At 39.7% G+C, this 16,711-nt stretch overlaps 1 protein-coding gene across 2 annotated transcripts; it reads left to right on the top strand.

The window, feature by feature from the left end:
- The first annotated feature begins 1,812 nt into the window (after positions 1–1,812).
- naa25 (N-alpha-acetyltransferase 25, NatB auxiliary subunit) lies at positions 1,813–16,109 on the top strand. 2 transcript variants are annotated; one of them, XM_088010742.1, is made up of 24 exons: positions 1,813–1,936; positions 4,898–4,983; positions 5,815–5,953; positions 6,027–6,145; positions 6,233–6,307; positions 6,385–6,492; positions 6,728–6,806; positions 7,057–7,168; positions 8,031–8,120; positions 8,198–8,370; positions 8,467–8,579; positions 9,298–9,505; positions 10,169–10,258; positions 10,347–10,527; positions 11,531–11,630; positions 11,749–11,900; positions 11,982–12,107; positions 12,209–12,458; positions 13,138–13,261; positions 13,377–13,442; positions 13,520–13,617; positions 13,705–13,815; positions 13,913–14,053; positions 14,365–16,109. In XM_088010742.1, the coding sequence occupies exons 1-24, from the start codon at positions 1,879–1,881 to the stop codon at positions 14,485–14,487; spliced, it is 2,922 nt and encodes a 973-aa protein (XP_087866868.1). In that variant the 5' UTR covers positions 1,813–1,878; the 3' UTR covers positions 14,488–16,109. The 2 variants fall into 2 exon arrangements, with proteins under 2 accessions (XP_087866868.1, XP_014861627.2); XM_015006141.2 differs by having other exon boundaries at positions 1,814–1,936; positions 12,209–12,452.
- The last annotated feature ends 602 nt before the right edge of the window (positions 16,110–16,711 follow it).

The raw sequence follows: 16,711 nt of genomic DNA, 5'->3' as shown, positions 1-16,711 counted from the left end.
CGCAGATGCAGTGGGATGGGTTTATTCCATTAGACCGTTAGTTCTCGGAACCACATGCACAAAAAAAACTTGTAAAAGCACACATGGGCGTGAGACCAGGCCGAACCGCTCGCTTGTGGAATACAAATAACCCCAACTACATTTATGATTTGGTCTTAAGACCAATTTTTGAATGTAATCATGTAAACATGATTATTTGTGTTTCAATACATGGATAATCAATGTAATATACTTATTGAACTACACTGCTCAAAAAAATAAAGGGAACACTCAAATAACACATCCTAGATCTGAATGAATGAAATATTCTCATTGAATACTTTGTTCTGTACAAAGCTGAATGTGCTGACAACAAAATCACACAAAAATCCTCAATGGAAATCAAATTTATTAACTAATGGAGGCCTGGATTTGGAGCCACACAAAATTAAAGTGAAATATTCCCTTTATTTTTTTTAGCAGTATATAATATTTTTTACACTTATGATTAATATGAATCTGTCTAGCTTAGCAAAGGATGTAGTAATGATCTGGTAACTCCATTTCATAGCCTATGTCATAATTTTTTTTCATATGGCTAAATCTTGTTCTGGATTGTCGATGGATTTATTTTTATTTTGTAAAAATAAATCCATGTTTGTGCTGATTATGATCAGTTTAGATTGGTTTTGTTTGAGTCAATGTCTGCAAAGCAATATAACCAATATTTAAGAAGTTTATTTTTTATAATATCAGCCTTATTTCTGACCAAATATTGTAAAAGTGCCAAGGGTAATAAAACGTATAATCAGAAGAAACTGTAATCATGAGGCACTTCCAAAATCGATTCTATGAAAAGGATTTACATAGCATATCATATAGATATGTTATAGATTATACCAATGTTATTTTTTGTATATTATACAGTGATAATCTGAGTAAAAATGCAAAAAGAGATTTTTCATTATTTCGGTTTTTAAGGAAACAAAAGGTTTCCAAATCAACCTGACCTCTTTGAGGAAGTAATTGCCGCCATGTTAAATCATACAACTGTAATTAATCACATTTTTTGGTTTAATTTCAGCAGGGAGAGTTCCGAGGTAATGCCACTTTCGGCTATGAAGAACTCAAAGTTCTGTAACATTTTCCAAGAAAGGTAAAGCTTGACCCCCAAGATATTTGGCAAAACATTCTGTAGACTGACATAAAAAATGTACATCTCAGTACCTTTTTTGTACTCTCGTGTACAAAAAAGCAACCATCACACCATACAGTGGTAATGGTTTGAGTTGTGTTTACTGCTTCAAGATCTTGACGAGAAAAATGTTTGCCCATCATTTCATGACTTTTAAGCTCAAGTGCACATGAATTATTCATTAATCTCAAGCAACTCAACAAGTTCACCTCTAAATATTTTATAAAATGAAAAATGTAAAACATAAGATGTAAGATGCTGTGGTGTGATCTCAAAAAGGTAATTCGTTGAGGAATGCTACTGAATTAAGACATTCTAACATACACTGATATCTATTTTAAAAACCTTTGACAGAAATGTTTTTTTTATTTTTAAAGATTGTTACTTAATGGAATAATATTTTTCACCTGTTGCTCAATTTTTGTTGCAGATTTTACTTAAGAGTACTTTAGTTGTCATAGTAATTCAGTCTTAGTGATGTACATCTCGTGATGCAAAGACATCTTTGAAGGAAAATTTTAATTTCCAATTTCTCACAATATATATTTTAAATCGTGGCTTCTTATTTTCATTTATTGACAGTAATGGGTTTCCATATACGCATGCTATTCTGATTTCAGCAGGGGGGAAAAAATCCTTAAATCACGCATGATACAGCCGGAAGTACGCATGCGCCAACATTTACACAGCAGGTAAACTCCACCATGGCGGCGAGGGGCCATGTGCAAGATCCTAACGACAGGAGACTCAGACCTATTTATGGTAAGATATCAATTAGGAGATACATATTTATTCAGTGGGGCAGGTTTGAAGAACAAGACCGTATTCTATCGGGGACTATATGATTTCAATACAGGCTGTTGGAGTTTTAAGTGCAGTGATGCGGCCCCTCAGGTTCCAGCCGCGGACTCTGCTGCATGCAGGGTCCAATGACAGTGCACCTTACCCGGTCTAACGCTAAGCCGGAGAAGGACACCGCTGCTGCGGCGGACGTCTGAACGAATTCTCGCACCTCCCGTTTCAAAAACTACGCTCATTAGCAGTTGTGTTGAAGCACTTTAAGGTTTGGGCGATTTTAAGGTGTTGTAGCTCCCTCTCAAAGTCGAAAGGTTTCTCCTTTTGCTAACGGTGGGTGTTTGACAGATAGCTCAGCTGGCTAATGTGTCAAGATAATCAGCCTGTCAAATTGTAGGTACATTCCCGATACATTTGAAGAACTTTACGAACTTCACAAGATATTTCCTGTCAGGTTTGGACTACAATGTCCGACATAACGCGGCAGCTGGAATATTTGAAAGGCATAGTTGTATAGTTAGCCTTTAGTTAGCATTAGCATCACAACAGTTAAGGACAATGCTTTGTAGCTGGCTAGCTGTGTGGAGCTGTCAGAGCTCCGCTCAAACCGCCAAGCAACCTTTATAAGAGGCGTCCATTAGGTTTTTGTTGGCAAATTTAACCGAAATTTCACCCGCTTTTATGTGGTTTTTGGCTATTTTATTACGGCCACAAAGTTAGCCATCAGGTATTAATAGAAACTGCATACATGTCGGATCTCAGTTAGCAGCTTTAAGGTGTTTGTAAGGTAGAGTTTTATTGAAGTTTCATATGGAGACTTTTCTGCACAATTAAACTTAATTCAGGTATAGTAGGTTTGAGTTTTTGTTTTGCTTCTTTGCTATAAGTCAGTATTTAATCTGGATCAAATGACCCCTTTTGGAGAATTTAACTACAGTAACACACAATGAAGCAGTTTAAGAAGACCAGGACAGACTGGCATCGTCAGATTTCAAATGTTTTTGAAAACGAGCTACTTTTGTAAAAAAAAAAAAAAAGTAATGGCAGCCCTGTACTGTCATTATCATTGCAGCTCAACACCAGAGGGAAGAAGAAAAGTAATTTCATCACTTTGCTGTCACAAAGCAGTTGTTCTATTAAGCTTAAGTAGCATGTCTGGATCAAGATCATAAAAAAAATAATAAATGCTGAAAAATTTAGGATCTTGATCTGATACCTGGGATTGAAAAAGCTCAACTGCATCAGGTTAGTATTTAAGGTGATGCTTAAATTTGGCCTTCAGAACTCAGAAAACCAGTCGGATGGAAAAACTCAAAACGGAAATGGAAATAAATTTGTGTCAACTTTTTAAGAGTATTTTATTTTGCATGCCCCTGATTTTTTCAGGACCCTCTGTGCTGCCTGTCATGTGTCCCACTTATAAACCGCATCCTGATGTCGGTGTCCAACCCGTTCCTCAGAGTTTTCAGCGGTTTTGCCTTCCCTGTGACGGCAGCTTGAGCAGAGAGAATAGATGTGACATAATCACAACATACTGCCGCGCCGGCCGGTTAATTTTGGCAGCCAGCTGTCCTGGAGGGACTGAAACAGTTTGTGGCTCTGCGTCCACACACTGCAATACTCGTGAGGCATTCGGGGAAAACGTGTAGTTTGTAGTTTTATGTTGAGGCTTCACTAGAATGTAAGCTAATTATTTTATAGTTTTTGACATCCTTGTGCAGTAACGGCACAAAATATGGCTGTAAAGAGAAATGACTTTAAAATCATCTGCTGGTGTGATGAGTTTAATAATAATACCATTCAAATAAAAATCTACATTAACTGCCTTTATTTCAAGCAGAAAAGCAGCAATTAATAATAGATATCTACATTGGTTAAAGGTACATTATGTGTATAACATTATTGTATTGTCTTTATTAGTAATATATTAATGGCGCACCGATAAATTGACCCAGATATGCTACATTGTGGACTGTTGGCAGATACTTATCTGAAAATCTAACAGCTGTTGCCAATTTACTTATTTTTGTTGCTATGTCTAGCAACTTTTCTAATTAAAAAAAAAAGGAAAAAAAAAGGAGTTGGCCAAAGTGGGAAACAATAGGCCAGGCTTTTTAACAATTGGTGATCGGCTAGAATACAGCAGTCGTTGAATCCTAACAATACATTAATCAATAGAAAGATTTAAGAATGACAAGAAAATGTATTGTTTCCTTTGGAGCTGTTAGCATGGTAAATGGTCTGTCTGAAAATGAAGGAACTTGTGGCTGATTTAACGGTGGAACACTTGGGGGAAAAAATGTTGCCTAATAAAAATGAGAGTGGAGTTTTCTTTTAGCTTCACTCACAACTCTTTGTTTTCATGACAGCCAGTGTTTCCAAAAGCTGAATTTCTCTGTCGTATAGGCAAAGGGAAAAAGTGTAGGAGCCAGCTGACTGGCAGTGTACAGCAACAGGCAGGGGAGGGGGAGACTCTTTGTCCATTAAAGTTTATTTTTTGTTTTTTGCTGCAACATTAGAGTACATTAAACAACAAATATTTTGACAGACCATTTTTATGTATTTCATTTTTACACTTTTTAAGTTATATCTTTAAAAAAAATAAAAATCTTGAAAGTAGACATCCTTCAATCATTGAGCTTCTTCCTTATTTGGATTTGGTGGTGTGAAAATCTCCAGTTAATCAGTGAAACCTTCTCCAAGAAGTTCTGAAAGTCTTCCAAAGATCAGAAAATCATTTCCTATCATATGACCCATAAAAATACTGCTTACTTAAAAACAATCTTGTTAATTACTCATCTCCTCAGATGAAGCGATTGCTCTTGAGGGGGTTATTAATGAAGTGAGTTTTTTCCCTTCCTAGGAAAAATAATACATCTTCTGAATCTGAATGACTGTAGCAGTTCTTCTTTTATTATGTTTCCTCAGATTATCTTGATAATGGCAACAATAAGATGGCAATACAGCAGGCAGATAAACTGCTGAAAAAACACAAGGACCTGCACTGTGCCAAGGTGAGTGGGATTTTTTTTTTTTCTGGCAAATTTTCAACTTTTCAAACTCAAAAAAAATCAATGTTTTTTTTTTCTAGAGAATTTCTGAGATGAATCTCAAAGTTTCAGAATTTTTCTTTGGGCTGAGATTTTCTCTTTTTCCATCTACAATGGTCCTAACACACTGTAATGAACTAGCATATCAGGATTCAACCCCTGAAAAAAAACATGCAAACATTTCCCACACAAAGAACAGAACATTCAGTCTGTTAGTTTTATGTTTTCAGGCTTGATGCTTGTATAACAATTGTTAATGCAATTATTAATAAATGATCGCTGTGGTATTTAGCTAATTTAAACACCTGCTCTACTGATGAGCTGTCAGAGAGGTGGTGTGTGGGTCGCCTTTTTTTTCTTTAGCTGAACCAAAACACACTGAATTCCACAGAACATCTACATGTTAAAATTGTCATAGTCAAGCTAGCGACTGATCTACTTCTATCTTCCTCTCCTCTTCCTCTATTTTTTTTTAATTAAAACTTTTTTCTGATCTTATCTACTTGTTGTAGCGCTGACAATTAGTAGCAAAGCATTGAACTCCTTTTTCTTGTATACATCTCTCGTACGTTTAAGATTTAGTGCATTACGTTGACGCCTTGACAACTAAAACCAATGTTAGCAGCTTTTTGCCCTCTAGCAGGGAGCCGGGGGTGGGGGATCTTGTGTACGTGATGTCACGTTGGCAACATATCCATACAGCCTCACCTTCAGTAAACGGCATCATCAGTATTTTTTTTTTTTTTTTCAAATGTTCTGCTTTTTGTTTTTTTTTTTTTTTGTTTTTTTCTGCAGGTTTTAAAGGCCATCGGCCTGCAGAGGACGGGGAAGCAGGATGAAGCCTTCTCGTTGGCCCAGGAGGTGACCACCCTGGAGCCCACAGACGACAACTCTCTGCAGGCGCTGACCATTCTGTACAGGGAGATGCACCGCCGTAAGTATTCACGCCCCCGTTCCTGCCAGCTGATGTTAACACTCTGAGTTAATGGTTCACCGTCCGCTTCCAGCCGAGCTGGTCACCAAGCTGTACGAAGCGGCGGTGAAGAAGGTCCCGCTCAGCGAGGAGTACCACTCTCACCTCTTCATGGCTTATGCCCGCGTGGGAGAGTACAAGAAGATGCAGCAGGTGAGGGAACAAACGTTACTAATGGCTGATTTTTCTTCCCTGTCGGTAATGAGATGGATAAAAACAACTTTATTCGTAACTTCACAGGCAGGGATGGCCTTGTACAAAATTGTCCCCAAGAATCCATATTACTTCTGGTCTGTCATGAGTCTGGTGATGCAGGTACAGCCAGGCTTTCTGTTGGCATGTCTTTTGCTTTTTCTACATGAAGTTAAAAGGCAACTCTGTTTTTAATGTAGGCGATCTCAGCGAAGGATGAGAAACTGGCCCAGACCATGTTCCTGCCTCTGGCCGAGCGCATGGTGGAGAAAATGGTGAAGGAGGAGAAGATCGAAGCCGAAGCAGAGGTAAGCCTCACTGAGTCTGCGTCATCCTCTGACCTTTGCCCTCTAGCCTGGACAGGGTAGGGCCAAAACGATTGATCGTGAGGAATCGATTACTGAAATAATCGTCAACTAATTTAATAATTGTTTAATCGTCAAACAGACTGAAGTTGCATACAAACTAGTATGTTTAACTCTAAAACGTTCACTTGGTAACAGAATTTCAGCGTAGTTTTTTTCTTCCACCATGTGGCTGCAGGTGCAGCTGTATTTTATGATCCTGGAGCGTCTGGGGAAGTGTGAAGAAGCTCTAGATGTGATCAGGGGTCCACTGGGAGGTAGGTGGATGTGTTTAGTGATTTTTTTTTTTTTTTTTTTTGCAATATTTCTGTTTTATATATAATAGAACAAAGTTCTTGGATCAATTATGACTGAATAACTGCTGTTTGTGGTCTTCCCTCTTGGTGTACGCAACAGCAGTGATCTGTTTTTTCCTGTTGATTTCCTAATATTTATATGGCACATAAATGTTGGAAAAAGTCGGTATTGTTTTTATCTTCAGTGTTCATTTTGAACTTTGTTCCACAGAGAAACTGACCAGTGAGCTGCAGAGCAGGGAGAGGAAGTGCATGATGCTCTACACTCGACTGGAACGCTGGCCGGAGTGCAACGCCCTGGCCCAAAAGCTGCTGCTGAAAAAGTGGGTAAACATTTATAAGAAGATTGGCCCCGCCTACTTTGGAGCGACTGTGTATGCGACACTTTGGGGAAATTGTAGTTGGTGATTTTACAGAGAGTTATGGATTCAACACGTTAAAATGACACACAAGTTTATATGAACTGTGATGCTGCACATTGTCCAAGGAGGCCAAAGTGTTTCCGTTTCAGTTTTGCGAATTACGTCAGTTTTAATACCGCTGAAGAACCACCTTATCCTAGCACGTAAACTTTATCTGAAAACGTGTTTCTATTGAGCGACTCCTAATTTACACAGTTTTACGGTCAATGGAAATACTGTAGGTGTCATCAATCAAAGCACCTCCTGTCTTTGTTTGAAGATTTGACATGAAACACCGTTCAGTCTCCTACAGATCGCTGCTACGACGTCAGTAATACAAACTGTCCATGTACCCTTAAAAATTCTTAAATTCATGCGTTTAAAAGTATCAGTGTCTTCATTTCATTTTAAAAAGTAAGTTGGCCATTAATATGTTAATCACAGGTCTTACATTTTGTCTTGACAGAACTATTAAATTTGTATATTCTGGTTTTTTTTTTTGGTTTTTTTTACTGTAGAACTTTTCTGAAAGTTGCACTCAGACATTTACTTTGTGTTCTGTGTCTTCAGTTACGGCCATAGACGCATAATAATGAAATAATAAATACCTTTATTATGTCTATGGCTGAGGCTATCAGTAGCTAATTGCTGACATGCCCCTGTTAGCTAGCTTTTCTTCATAGGTAAGTCCAAATTTATTGCCAGTTACCTTCCTGTACAGATGCAGGTCTTAAATTCCATTCATGGTGGCCTTAAAAAGCCTTAAATCTGTTTCCTGTTTCAGTCCTGACGACTGGCAGTTCTACCCCTCCTACTTCGACTCTCTGTTCCACCTGATGGACCAGTCGTGGAGCCCACCGGAGGACGGAGAACAGTGAGCGGAATTCTAATAAGGAAGCTTGGTGTTGGGGAAAAGGAGGCGGCGCTCTCACCATGTTTCTGTGTCTCCAGCTGCTCGGAGGGTTCGGTGCATCACACCGTGGCCGAGGTGGTGAGGTTTGTGGAGGAGAGAATCAAAGTAGAAGATGAAAAAGACTCTCGTTCTCTCAGAGGGCCGTACTTAGCCCGGCTGGAGTTGATGCACCGACTGAGAGAACGAGGCTACCCTGAGGAGAACCTGCCAGGTAGGGCGGGACGCTCTGGGCTGGAGACGAGTTGTTCACCTACCTGATGCTGCTGCTGCTGCTTTACCTCACACTCTGCTGTTTGGGTTTAAACAGGCGAGCCTCTAAACCTGATGGTGCAGTTCTTCAGGAAGTTCGGAGACAAGCCGTGCTGCATCACCGACCTGAAAATATACCTTCATCTGCTGAGTCCAGACCAGCATGTCCAGGTAGGACCAAGGTTACTGTAGTCCACCACAACGAGGAAACTGAACTTGGGAAAACAGTTTTGTTAACCGAAATCAATAAAAACAGTAATTTAATTTGGAAAAACTATAACAGGATTTATATTGTGCATTTATAAAACTAACTAAAACATGCGGCGCTGCAAACGTCGTTTGCAGACGACAACAGCAAAAGATGGGAGAAAACACTGGTCAGTTGGTTGTTGAGCAATAATTGAATTTGTTTTTTAAAAATTTTATTTTCTGCTGAGTATTCATTACCGAATCAATACATTCATACTCACAATACAATACTTTCTGCTAAAAATGAACCAAAATATGGAAAAACTAAAACTATTACTATAAACAACAAAGTAAACTAAAAACTATTTTAATAACTTGGTAAAAACTAGCAAGCACACTCTAAAATTAAAACAAATATTTTGTTTTTTTAATACGATAAAACTAAAACATACAAAAAAAAACTAAAACTAAACAATATTGAACTAAGTCATAAAAACTATCAAACACACTCTTAAAATGAACTAAAACTAATTGAATCAGACAAATAAAAAGTCACAACAAAATAAAACTGAACTATAATGAAAAACCCAAAAACTCATAGCCCTGGTAGGGCAGCTTTCAGAGACGTGCCTGCCTGTGGAACAGCGAAGGTTTGATGTGTAAAACATAGATTATGTTCTGTGTTGTTTCCTTCCTGCAGTTTATTAACCGGCTGAGTGAAGTGGTTCCACTGGGAGAGCAGGGAGAGGACGGCTTCGCTTTCCCAGAGGACACCAAGGCCCTCCAGAGGCATCTGTGTGTTTGTCAGCTGAGTCGGGCCCTGGGGTTGCATCACTCCCTGGACGTCAGTGGGAAGCTGCACCTCATCGCCGAGCTCAAGGCTCACTATCACCACGGCCTCAAGTTTGGTATGGCTGGTGACTGTTTCTGTTTTTATTTTATTTTGTATCGACCTTTCAGCATCGTACATTGTTCTGAACATCAGAGTAAAGAAGTGCGAGAGGCTCGAAGTCCACCATGTTGAGTGTAGTATCCCCAAAGGCTCAATTATCGATACATTCTCCACATTTTTATGTTTATGTTTCTGACCCAGCATGGTAGAATTAAGTCTCTTTCTTGGCGGTTCATCCAAACATTTGAAAACAAACGGCTCTTATGAAGTGAAACTTCAGAGATCTGCTGAATGTTTGTCCTATTTTGGAAAAATGCCACAAACGGCAAATATGAAACGTCACAAAATCAGAAGTGCTCCAGACCACTAGGGGCAGGGTGGAGTAGATGATATTACCTACATAAATATGCTGCTGTTGTATGTTATTGTAAAAGATATGAAGTATAGCACACCTTTACTTTTTTCCTCCAACTTCTTTTCCTTTTACTGAGGGTCTGGTTGATTTGTTGGTCGACTCCCCCTAGTGGCCTGGAGGACTTCTGCTTTGCGATTTTGAAACTTGCTGTTTGAAACGTTAAAGGGTTGGATGATTTAAAAAACAAATCAAAGGGTTCATGGTTTCTTTAGTCCCAGATTTATTTATTGTTATTGTTTTGTTTTGTTTGTTTTTTTGTCACAGGGAACAGCGCCCTGAAGACCGAGCTGCAGTTCTCTGACATGTACTGCCTCATGGCAGCTCATGTGTACATAGACCTGTGGACAGAAACAGGTCAGCCTCTTTTTAGAATCATTTTTGTCATTCTTGTAACTCCAGCCAAAGCATCGTCTCCACGTTGTCCTTGTGTTTGCACGTGTAGGAGATGAGGACATGGTGTGGCAGTGTCTGGGCCTCCTGGAGGAGGGTCTGTCTCACAGCTCCTCCAACGCCCAGTTCAAGCTGCTGCTGCTGCTCCTCTACTGCCGCCTGGGCTCCTTTGAGCCTGTGGTGGATCTTTACTCCAGCCTGGATGCCAAGCACATACAGCACGACACCATAGGGTCAGTTCAACCACGTGGTTCAGGAGACGCAATCTGTGAATTTTATATAAATTTGTGTATCTTTTTCAGCTGGCTTTTCCCTTCCACTCAATTTTTCATCTCTGTTTCTTTAACTTTTGTCTTTTTGTCTGACTGGACATGTTTCAGGTCATCTGTTCTCCTTGTGAAACACATTTAACTTTTTCAGCTGAATAACTGATAGAACTTTATTTAGGTGCAGCTTTTTTTATATATAACTATAAAACCTATAGGCAAAATTCGCATAAGAACTTAAAAACCTTGAAAATGCTTGAATTTAATTTGGATGTTTTCAAGGAAAGTGCTTGATTTCTGTGTGAATTCTAACTTTGCAGTTTTGTAATAAAGTGCAGTCTGTTTGCTTTAGGCCTACATTTGGAGACCAATATTTACAGTTGAAACCAGATATTTTCATACATCTAATAAAAAGACACATTTTTTTTCTCTCAACATCTGAAATTAAATGAGACAAAACTTTTCTTGTTTTAGATCAGTTATAATTACCAAAATTATTTCTATTTGCTAAATGCTAGAAAACTTACCAAGAACATTTTAAGAGATTTTTATTTCATTTATTTTTAATGACCAAATAAACATATTTTTTGTCAAAAATGAAAAAGCATAGCATTCCTTTAGTGTATGATTTTTTTTTGTGAAATTAGTGTTTGAGACATTTCAAAACTTTAAATTTCTTAGGTTTTAGTTTATTTTGCTGTGGAATTTAGAATGCAATCACAAGACATTATTAATAATGTCATATTAGTGAATTGAAGCTTTTTTTATTTTTTATTTTTTTGTGTTTGGTGCTGGAAAATGTTTAAAACTTACCTTCAAAATGCTTAAAGCCCTTCAATATTCCTGTGCAAACTCTGTGTATAATTTACTTTCTAACGGTAGTAAAAGTCGCCTCTGACATTCTGCCTACATATTCTGATCCTTTTTTTTTTTTTTTTTTTTTTTTTTTTTTTTTTTTTTTCTCCCACAGGTTTCTTTTAACGCGTTACGCCGAGTCTCTGGGTCAGTTCTCTGCTGCCTCCCAGTCCTGCAACTTCTCCCTCAGGTTTTTCCACTCCAACCAGAAAGATGTAAGCGTGTGTCCCCTCCATCCCCCTGCTCCGAATCTCACCCTCTCACTGCCCTCGACTCCCTAAACACCGTTTCTTTTTTTTTTTTTTTTTTTTTTTTCCTGCCGCTCCGTTCCAGACCTCCGAGTACATCATCCAGGCGTACAAGTACGGCGCGTTTGAAAAAATCCCAGAGTTCATCGCTCTCAGGAACCGGCTGAACCAATCGCTGCACTTCGCCCAGGTCCGCACTGAGAGGATGCTGCTGGACTTGTACCTGGAGGCGGACATGTAAGGCCAGGCGCCGCAGAGTAACAGCCGTCGGGTTTTGCAGACGGTTCTCCTTTGATTGAGCTGTCTTTGTTTTTTCAGCGTCTTGAGTCTAGAGGAAAGTGTTAAGGCCATGTCTTTGTCTTCAGAGGAAGACGATGTCCCCTGGGATACTTTAAGGGACAACAGAGACCTTACTGTATTCACAAACTGGGACCCTAAACAAAGGTATGGAATATATATTTCTTCTCTCTTTTTCTTTCACAGAAACAAAAAACGGACCCACATGTTCGCCTTTTTTCCTTTTTTGCCCTCCCCCCCCTTTACAGGCAGTTAACTGATGAGCACCGGACTCGCTCTCTGGAGGAGGAGACGGCCTGGCTGCGGATCCGCTCACTGACGTTGCGCCTGCTCGCCTCGCTCACGCCGTCGGGACACGCCGCCTCGCAGCAGAACTCTGAGATGTCCAATGAGAACGGCGTCGGCGACAGGAGCTCGCTCCACCGCAGCCTGCTGTCGCAGCTCAACCAGACGCTGCACGCAGCGGCTCAGATCGCAGAGAAACGCACACAGGTACAGGTCAGGCCAGCTCTCATGCTTGCTCTGTTAGCATTGGGCTAGGTTTGTGTGTATTCTCAGCAAGAAGAACAGGATATGAGGCACCGTTTCTTAAAGAGGCAGCTCCAAAAATCAACTTTTTTGAGCTTTACATCATGTTTAAAATGTTATGATATTTTCAAAAACACACCTGTGAGTGTTGCCTTGATTCTTTCACGCATGTTCGAGAAATCCATTAATCACCCGTGGCAACCATTCAGTTGTTCAAAAACACCCAGGCGAGGAGGAGGACAAAGCTCCTCCTCTGAGGTACTGTTTCCCTCACTCAGCTCCTTCAGACTAGCCAGCAGCAATTAGCAAACACCTGGTGGAACTGCACATCAGCTGAGCTCATAATAGGAGCTACTTCTCTTCTCTGTGAATCACTGGTAAAAACGTTGCTAGAGGATTAATAGAGGAGCCATGTTGTGATGACTTCCTGAAGGCGGAGCTTCAGGAAGAGCAGGAGTTTTTAAAGAGACAAACTCTTTAAGGTGTTGAAAGAAATTTGTCCTTGTAATTGAAGTCATATTTGATCTATATCACATTTTTATATTGACTGAAGTTATAAAAATGACTGCTTTAAAAGGATTTCATGTGGCTGGAAAACACACAGCACTGTCTCTTTAATACAGCGATTGTTTTTCTTTTATGGTCCCAGTACCCCCTGCTGGGCCCCCCCTCCACCCGACTGGCCTCGGCACTGTCCGTCGGCAGCTGCCACTGTCAGGCTGCGGCGCTGCAGCTCTCGGTCCACCTGCAGGAGCTGGAGTCAGCCGGACTCGGTGAGATGAAATGACCTCAGCTTTGAGGCCCAATGACGTGGCTCGCTGTGTTCCACCTGACACTTAATTTTTTTTTTTTTTCTTTTTTTTTATGTGTGTGTGTTCTCTGTCCTAGACGAATCATCGGAGCTTCAAATTCAGATCTGTAATGTTTTTAAGTCATTAGTTGTTCAACTTCAAGGTGAGGTACCGGCTGGGTTATATTTTAGGCTCCATTTGTTTGTTCATATGTTTCATAATTCTATGTTCTCTCCACAGAAATACTTAATAAAAGCAAAGGAGACTTATTGGAAGTGAAAGAGAGCAAATTAAAAACCCAACCCTCTTTATTAGAAAATCTAGTTTTCTTTCTAGAGGTAAAACTCTTCTCTGTTTTATTTATTTATTTTTTTCCGAAATACTCTAATAATTTGAAACAATACTTTGTTGGGTTTGTTCTGCAGACAGTGAGCATAGTGTTGTGGAGTGCTAGCTACTGTGCCAAGATCCTGCGACCACTGAAGACAAGTTTACAGAAGAAGAAAAAGAAGAAAAAGGATGCCAATACTGCAATGGTACACACACACACACACTCCTCCTATGCAGTTCTGTGAGGTGTCTGTCTATGTGTCTCATGTTGTCTCCCTGCCGTGTCGTCGTCCTGTGCTGCAGCCGTTGGTGGTGTGTGGATTCCAGGAGCTGACTGGGAACTTGCAGGACTTACTTACCCAGGCAGTGGAGCACATCAGGGGGCAAGAGTCTGGCATCACTGCCCTAAAACTGGCCAGTTTAACCTTGGAAGGATGCTCAAGGGTAGGTGCAAGAAATATTTCTACTCAATAAAATGGTAAATGGAAAAGTTCATTGTTCGTGTGACAGCATTTGAAATATTAAAGTAATTGTTGACCAGCTTTTTGCATGTTTTTCAAAGATTGTCTTTTAATGATGCACCGCTTGTACCTATCTGGCCAATACGATACCGTTTTAATTTTGTGTGTGTGTGTGTGTGTGTGTGTGTGTGTGTGTGTGTGTGTGTGTGTGTGTGTAAAAAGTTGCTAAATATAGCAACCAAGTCACTCAGTTGGCATCAGTGGGAAAATAAGCGGCTGATGTTTGTGTTTCAGGAGGAGGCGTCGTTTACGAAGGCTGCTATGGACAAGGTGCAGAGCAGTTACCTGCGTTCGCTACAGGAGGTGGGAGATCTGCTCAAAAAGAGAGCCGAAACTATAAAGAACCTTAAAATCTGAAAAAAATAAGAAAAACTACACATCCTGGACTGAAGATGACTGTACGCCCCTCACTCCATCACCTACCAGCCCACCTGCTCTGCCCTGCGAGTCGAGCAGAAAACCCGGCCACGCTGTCCGGTTCTGATCCATCCTCACTACTTTCTGTCTGGAGCTCTTACTTTTCCTCCCTCCCAGCCCCTCTCTCTGGAACACCTGCAACTCTAATAGCACATAAAGCCTGTAAGTAAACAAAAACAAGCTCATGAACTGATGCAGCATCTGCGAAATTCAAAACAAAACAAAAAAAAAGGTGCACTCTCTTTTAAAGAGTTATCTTACATTAGGAAGAAGAAAAAATGAATATACAGTTTTAGAATCTAATAAATTATTGTACATAATATAAACCATAACTCCTCGATTGAATGAGAGTATAAGACACAACGAACCACTATCCCGTCTGTCGGCGAGTTTCCTGTTTTCTGGTCACGTCGAGAACAATCGCAGCGAGACGCACAACTTCATCTCTGAGGGAGGAAGGATCCGTCGACATGCTGCTTCTTTTTTTTTTTTTTTTTTTGGCGGCAGCCGAGCAGGGAGCCACTCAGACTGACAGATAACCCCCCTCCTCCGTTTCAAAGTAGTTTTGTCTTCTTTTGTTGCGGTTGTCTTTTTCCTGTATGTTGTGTGTCGCTTTGAACCACATGTAGTTACAGTATTACAAAGAGAGAGCTAATCTTTTGTTTTTTAATAATTGGTGTGTCCATCTTTATTTCCTTTTTTTCTTTCTTTCTTTTTTTTTTTTTTTTACAGAAGTGGTGCTTGTGAACAAATCTGTTGACTCGGTTTAAAACTCGACTGATTCCCATTATTTAAGGATCATTTCAAGCGATGATCCGAACTTGAATGTTTACCAGGAACACGCGCTGCTCTGGTGAGAAGAATCCGTCTCTATGCAACCGACGGATACCGTTGTATGTAGTGACACACTTAGAAACACCCATTTGCCAGAAGCTTGAATGCGTGCGCGTGTGTGTGTGTGTGTGTGTGTGTGTGTGTGTGTTGCGATCATTCTGCTCTGAGACGGGTCTCCAACCAATAGAACATTGGACCTAAGTGTAAATAAAAGCTGAGCGCAGCCTTTTCGAAGGACTTTGTGTTTGTTTTTGTTTTTTAAGCAGCTAAAGTAGAAAGGGGTCGTTTGTCCCTCCCTGCTTTTGACACCCAATTTTAAAAGTACAAAAAAACTGAATCTTGTCATGCTTTTTTTTTATTTTTTTTTTAATAACTGCCTCACTTGGGGGAGCACTGATGACTGTTGAACCCCGTGTTGTGGGGTTTTTGACTTTGGCATTGAAATATGAACACATGGTAAACGGTATCCCTAATAACACCTTCCTATTTCCTCTTTTTTTTTTTTTCATATCCGATAATATCATGTGTTTTTTTTTTTTTCCCTATTTTTTTATTGTCTGGGTTTGTGGCTGCAGAAAAGATGTTGGTGATCTTACATGTGCTCACAATAAGGGTTTGACAATCTAGTTTCGTCTCATTGCCCCCTTTTGTTAGAAAATGGAAAAACACAAACACTGGAATGTCAATGCTTTTTTTTCTTTTTTAAATAAAAAGGGTAAATGTGACAATTTATGTGTAATGTTGTCTCTTCACTACAACAGGAGTTCCTTACATCCATTATCTATTCACATCTTAGGAACTTTTTTCACATTTTCTGTTGCATTCAATGTATGATATTGTCACCTTAAAATAAAGGCCTACGTCATTTTTTGCCAAATGAGTTTTTGTTTTTGTTTTTTTTATTTTGGCAAAAGATGATTTATGCCGTCATTTTAGGGAGCTGACAATTTGATGTGCCAGACAAAAAAAGCAAACACATTCTTTGCAACCTATTAGACTGTCAGTCAAATTGGATCAAGAGGGCCTGAACAACATTTTTTTTTTTTCTGGTTTTGCCACAGATTCTGAATTTATTTTATTTCCTAACTTTAGCTGGGCTGTTCCAACAAAACCATGCTTTGATGTATACTATTCCAATGTACTGTATGGTTAGTATTGTAGGATTGTGTGACAGGTTTTATATGCAAGAAAATTGTAAAACCACCTAAAACATTTTCTATTTTAGAATTGTGTTCTCCATTGTTGATCTGGTACATGAAGTACACTGAATTCTGTGGGTGTGACCATTTCTATCAAACTTGATAGAAATGGAAAAAGTTCAAGGGGTGCA

This window comes from Poecilia mexicana, unplaced genomic scaffold (assembly GCF_051168715.1).
Source record: "Poecilia mexicana isolate PSO_F unplaced genomic scaffold, ASM5116871v1 scaffold_12, whole genome shotgun sequence".
Classification (NCBI taxonomy): domain Eukaryota; kingdom Metazoa; phylum Chordata; class Actinopteri; order Cyprinodontiformes; family Poeciliidae; genus Poecilia; species Poecilia mexicana.
The sequence above is the reverse complement of the archived record's forward strand: the minus strand, read 5'-3'. Positions and strand labels throughout refer to the sequence as shown.

Excerpts from the sequence above, each read along its gene's own strand:
- naa25 (XM_088010742.1), top strand. The coding sequence starts at position 1,879 with ATGGCGGCGAGGGGCCATGTGCAAGATCCTAACGACAGGAGACTCAGA. Across the intron at positions 7,169-8,030 it reads CAAAAGCTGCTGCTGAAAAA|TCCTGACGACTGGCAGTTCT; the intron begins GTGGGTAAACAT and ends TTCCTGTTTCAG. Across the intron at positions 8,580-9,297 it reads GTCCAGACCAGCATGTCCAG|TTTATTAACCGGCTGAGTGA; the intron begins GTAGGACCAAGG and ends TCCTTCCTGCAG.